The following is a 4,692-nucleotide window of genomic DNA, read 5'->3' as shown; positions in this document are numbered from 1 at the left end:
GTTCTAGCCAGCCTTCGCCAAGAATTACGAAGTTGGCATGCAAATTGCAGGAGCATCAAGTTAAGATGGAATACATTCCCGGCCGTGTGAATATATCGGCAGATTATTTATCACGTGCCCCGTGCGAGGATGATTCTGAATGCGAAATGGATGATGATAATGTACTTGTTGCGTGCTTATTTGAAGGTCATGATTCAAATGGTACCATTACTAAATCAGAATGGTTAGAAGCTATAAAAGATGACACAGTGTTAGAAACACTTAAAAAATATGTGATCAAAGGTTGGCCACGCGAGAGGGTACTTGATGAAGCACTCAGACCCTACTGGAAAATTAAGGATGATATTAGTGTTGTTGAAGATGTCATTCTCCGGGGTGGAACTTTAATAGCACCAATGTCCATGAGAAGCAGGTTGGTGGCTTTATCCCACGAAGGGCATGTAGGAATGACAGGCACCAAACAGAGGTTGAGGGAAGGGTACTAGTGGCCCTCCATGGATCGTGACGTCGATATGTTTGTTACTCACTGCTCAATGTGCAATGAAGCTGACAAAACTTTGACGACACGCCATTGCCCCATGACCTCCGTTGAACTGCCAGAAGGTCCCTGGATCAAAGTTGGCATTGACTTCATAGGTCCCATGAATGCCCTGAGTCTAGAATTGCGTTATGCCATAGTGCTGATTGATTATTTCAGCAAGTGGGTAGAAGTCAAGTTTGTGTCTCAACCCACTACATGTGAGGTAATTAACTTCCTGAAGGAGTTATTTTGCAGAGAAGGTTTTCCTCATCAACTGGTCTCCGACAATGGAGTGCAGTTTGTATCCTCTGAGTTAGTCTCATTCTTTAAAAAAAATGGCATAGAGCACGTAAAATCCTCTTTATATCATCCACAGGGCAATGATCAAGTAGAACGGGCCAATCGCCTGATTAAAGAAACCATCCAAATGGCTTTGAAGTCTCATATTCCTGTTGAGGCAGCACTACGCACCAGGTTGTGGTCATACCGTACCACCCCCCACAGTACCACTGATAGAATCCCATTTGAACTCATCAGGGGCAGGGCAGCAATCACACGTTTGCAACCACATTGGTCATTGGCTTGGAAAAAATGGGAAAATGAAAACCATAAAGGAAAAGAGAGTCAGATGAGAAGTCTGGTAGATGAACGCCAGAAGCGCATGCGCACTAATTATGACACAAGAAATGCTGTACGAAAGATGTCCGTGAAAGAAGGTGACGTGGTGAGAGTGAAGTATCCCAGGAAGGGGGCCAACATGAGCAAGTATAGTGAACCCAGGCGCGTGGTAAAAACAAAGGGTACTGCCGTTCTCCTAGACAATGGTCAATGGTGGAATGGGTCGAAAGTTGCAAGAAGCAGGATAACTGAGCCTGTGAGCAGGCCCAGTGGCTCGCAGGATGCTGGTCTGGTGTCCTCTGCTGAGTCGTGCCTGGGTGGAGCATATGGGGGGAAAACTACTCCTGTGTCAATAGATGATATTCCCAGAGTATCTCTTCCCGGTATGGCCACTGGTCCTGTTGATACCATTCGTGATAGGAGAACAATTGTTCCGCCTGTAAGATTCAAGGATTACGCAATGTATTAGCTCTTCTAGGGAAAGCATATAAGTATGTGTTTCCTTTGCTTGTTTTGAAACTATGTATTCCAGAGTTACTTATGAAAAACGGGAGAAGATGTAACATGCTGTGATCCTTCCCTGTCATGTCCCTTCCCCGCCCCCGTCCTGCCTTGTGTGTCTGTGTGCGTGTCCCCGGCGCGCGTTTGGAATGTTGGAAGTGTTTGTGCGTAAGCCGTTATTCCAACGGGCATTCCGATCTGTAATCTTAATAAAGCTGGTTGCTTACTTCATTCTCTCTGTCTTCACGTCACTACAGTATCCCTGTGTAGAACCAGGCAGCATAGGGTGAGAGTAGCCCGTGAAGCGGATAACCTAACCGCCTGTCCTTTTCTCTTTCCGAGGGGACGCCCGGCGACACCAGCCCCACGAAGAGCCCGGACAGCCGTTAGAAGCCCCGAGGACCCAGAGGAGCAACCAACATCAAGAAGGGACATCCCTGACCTACGGGAAGACAAAGAACCTGCGGCCACTGCCTTGTATTGGGTTTAATAAAGCCTCTCTACCACCTAACCTTGTCCTCTGCTTCTGTGGTCGGTGACAGTGGTGTCAGAAGTGGGATTGCTCATACCCAAACGCCATGTCACAGCCCATCGGATTAAACGACATGCTGACGCAATTAGCAGAGGGACAGCGACACCTACAACTGGTACTGGAGGCACAGTCCACGGAAGCCAAACGTGACAGAGAACACCTACAGGAGGCACTCCAAACCCAGGCCGGTCTCATGGTGCAAAATCAAGTAGTCCAGGACACGGCCATCCAGAAATTGACAGAGACCATCGCGAGTACCAAAGTGCATCCCAATGTCCCGAGCTCTGTCCTACAGAAATATAGGGCCGGAGAAGACCCGGACTTCTTTTTTACCAACTTTGAGCGAGTGGCAAGCACAGCCCAATGGCCTATGGAGAGGTGGGGCCAGTACATCGCCCCCTTACTGTCTGGGGACCTACGGACGGCGTATCAAGCTGCAAACCCCGGTGGTATGACACCCTACGAAACAATAAAGAAAACAATCCTGGAGAGACTAGGGTGTGACCCGGAACACTACCGTGCCCGGTTTCGGAGAGAGAAGTGGCAAGCCCAGGACAATCCCTGGGCTTTCTATTATCGCATCCAGGACCTCGGGACTAGGTGGCTACAGCCACACTTCTCCAGTATGGACGACGTCATGGATAAAGTACTGCTGGAACAGTTCATAGAGGGACTCCCGACGACCACCCGACTCTGGGTCCGACAACACCCAAACCTTACGGCGCCCTATGCCATCGAGCTTGCGTGTGCACATCAGCGGAACCCTGAAACAAAACCTTTCACACCCCGGCTCCCGACCACTCTCGTCCATCGGTGGAGAGCAACCACCCCAAGTCCTTCCTCTCCTGCCCCTCGCCCCCTTATTGACCTCCGGTTCTCACCCCGTCCACCACCCCATAAAGAAGGAGTACAAGGACCCCAGTGCTTCCACTGTGCAGAATGGGGTCACATCTCCCGCTATTGCCCACAGAAGCAGGGTAGCACTGAACCCATGAACATCGGGTACACAAAGGGGAGGATACTCTGGGCGGGAGAAGGGAAAGAGGCATACCACCTGACCCTACAGATAAATGACGTAGACACAAAGGTCCTAATAGACTCGGGGTGTAGGCATTCGGTCATCTCTCATGAGCGGATACAACCCCGCCAGTGGCGGGAGGGGGAGACTGTATACATCACGTGTGTCCACGGGGATCAGAAAACTACCCTGTCGCTGTGGTATGTCTCAGCAACGGCGAAACCAAAGAGTGGATCAAGGTAGGGGGCATTCCCCGAATGGTGGAGGACATGATTATCGGGACTGACTATGTTCACTTCCCCTCCCTGCTCTCTAGGGCCATCAAAGAGAAAAACACCCGGGAATGGCTACAGGACGCACCCCTGTATAACACAGAGATACATCCGGGTGGGTGTAAAACGAAGAAAACCCGGAAGGAGAAAAGAGAACAGGGTAGGCTTATGGTATTAAATGGTCTGTCTAACACAGCCTCTTCCTCCTCCCTAGGTACGGATACGCCACCTACGCCACCACTCAGCTTCAGGGCTGCGCAAAGAGAAGATCCGGCTTTGGGACAAGCCTGGGCTAGAGCAGCAGCCGGCGACGATAGTCAGGTAGGCCCTTGTTTTCTTATCAGAAAGGGACTGTTATATAGGACGATTACAAAGTCCGGAGACACCATAAGACAGCTCCTAGTCCCTGCCTCGTTTCAGGAGCAGGTACTCTATTTGGCCCACAATCAAGCTGGAGGGGGCCACTATGGGAGGGAAAAAACCGAGGAATACCTCTTGCGACGGTTCTACTGGCCAGGGGTATTTTCCGACATCAGGAGATACTGCACGGCTTGCCCCACATGTCAAGTAACCAATCCCCCTCATGTCCCCAAAGCTCAACTACAACCCCTTCCTATTATTGACATACCATTCTCCCGAGTCGGTATGGACCTGGTAGGCCCCTTGCTCGCTTCGTCACGGGGCTATAGGTATATACTCGTACTAGTTGACTATGCGACCCGCTACCCCGAGGCCATCCCCCTCACCAGCATGACCACCAGTAGCGTAGCCCAAGCCATGATCACGTTCTTTAGCCGAGTGGGGTTTCCCAAGGAACTCCTCACCGACCAGGGAACACCCTTCATGTCCCGCCTAATGGCCCAGATATGTTCTGTACTAGGGGTACGACAGATCCGCACTTCCGTTTATCACCCCCAGACGGATGGCCTCGTTGAAAGATATAACCAAACAGTGAAGCTCATCCTGAGGAAAACCATATCCGAGACCTTTTGGATTGAGATAGACAGCTGCCCTTAACCCTTTTTGCAATAAGAACACATACATAATCCTCTACCGGGTTCAGCCCCTTTGAACTGGTGTTCGGTAGAAAGCCTAGGACTCTGGTAGATATGGCAGCCGAACAGTGGGAGGAGGAGGAGGATGAGGGAAAACCCCTTCTCGCATACAGCGCCCAGTTGAAAGCCCGCTTGTCGACTCTCTGGGACCAAGTAAGGGACAACCTCGATGTGGC

The 4,692-nt window shown here is 50.6% G+C and overlaps 1 protein-coding gene across 1 annotated transcript; it reads left to right on the top strand.

Annotated features, from left to right (window-relative positions):
- Positions 1-2,217: 2,217 nt before the first annotated feature.
- On the top strand, positions 2,218-3,432 carry LOC146855369 (uncharacterized). Its single transcript, XM_085651126.1, has one exon. The coding sequence runs from the start codon at positions 2,218-2,220 to the stop codon at positions 3,430-3,432; it is 1,215 nt and encodes a 404-aa protein (XP_085507252.1).
- Positions 3,433-4,692: the final 1,260 nt, after the last annotated feature.

This window comes from Triturus cristatus, chromosome 4_1, assembly GCF_964204655.1.
Source record: "Triturus cristatus chromosome 4_1, aTriCri1.1, whole genome shotgun sequence".
NCBI lineage: Eukaryota > Metazoa > Chordata > Amphibia > Caudata > Salamandridae > Triturus > Triturus cristatus.
Note: the sequence above shows the minus strand (reverse complement) of the source record. Positions and strands in the feature narration are given on the sequence as shown.

Bases quoted from the DNA above. Each gene is read 5' to 3' on its own strand.
- LOC146855369 (XM_085651126.1), top strand. From the start codon at position 2,218: ATGTCACAGCCCATCGGATTAAACGACATGCTGACGCAATTAGCAGAG.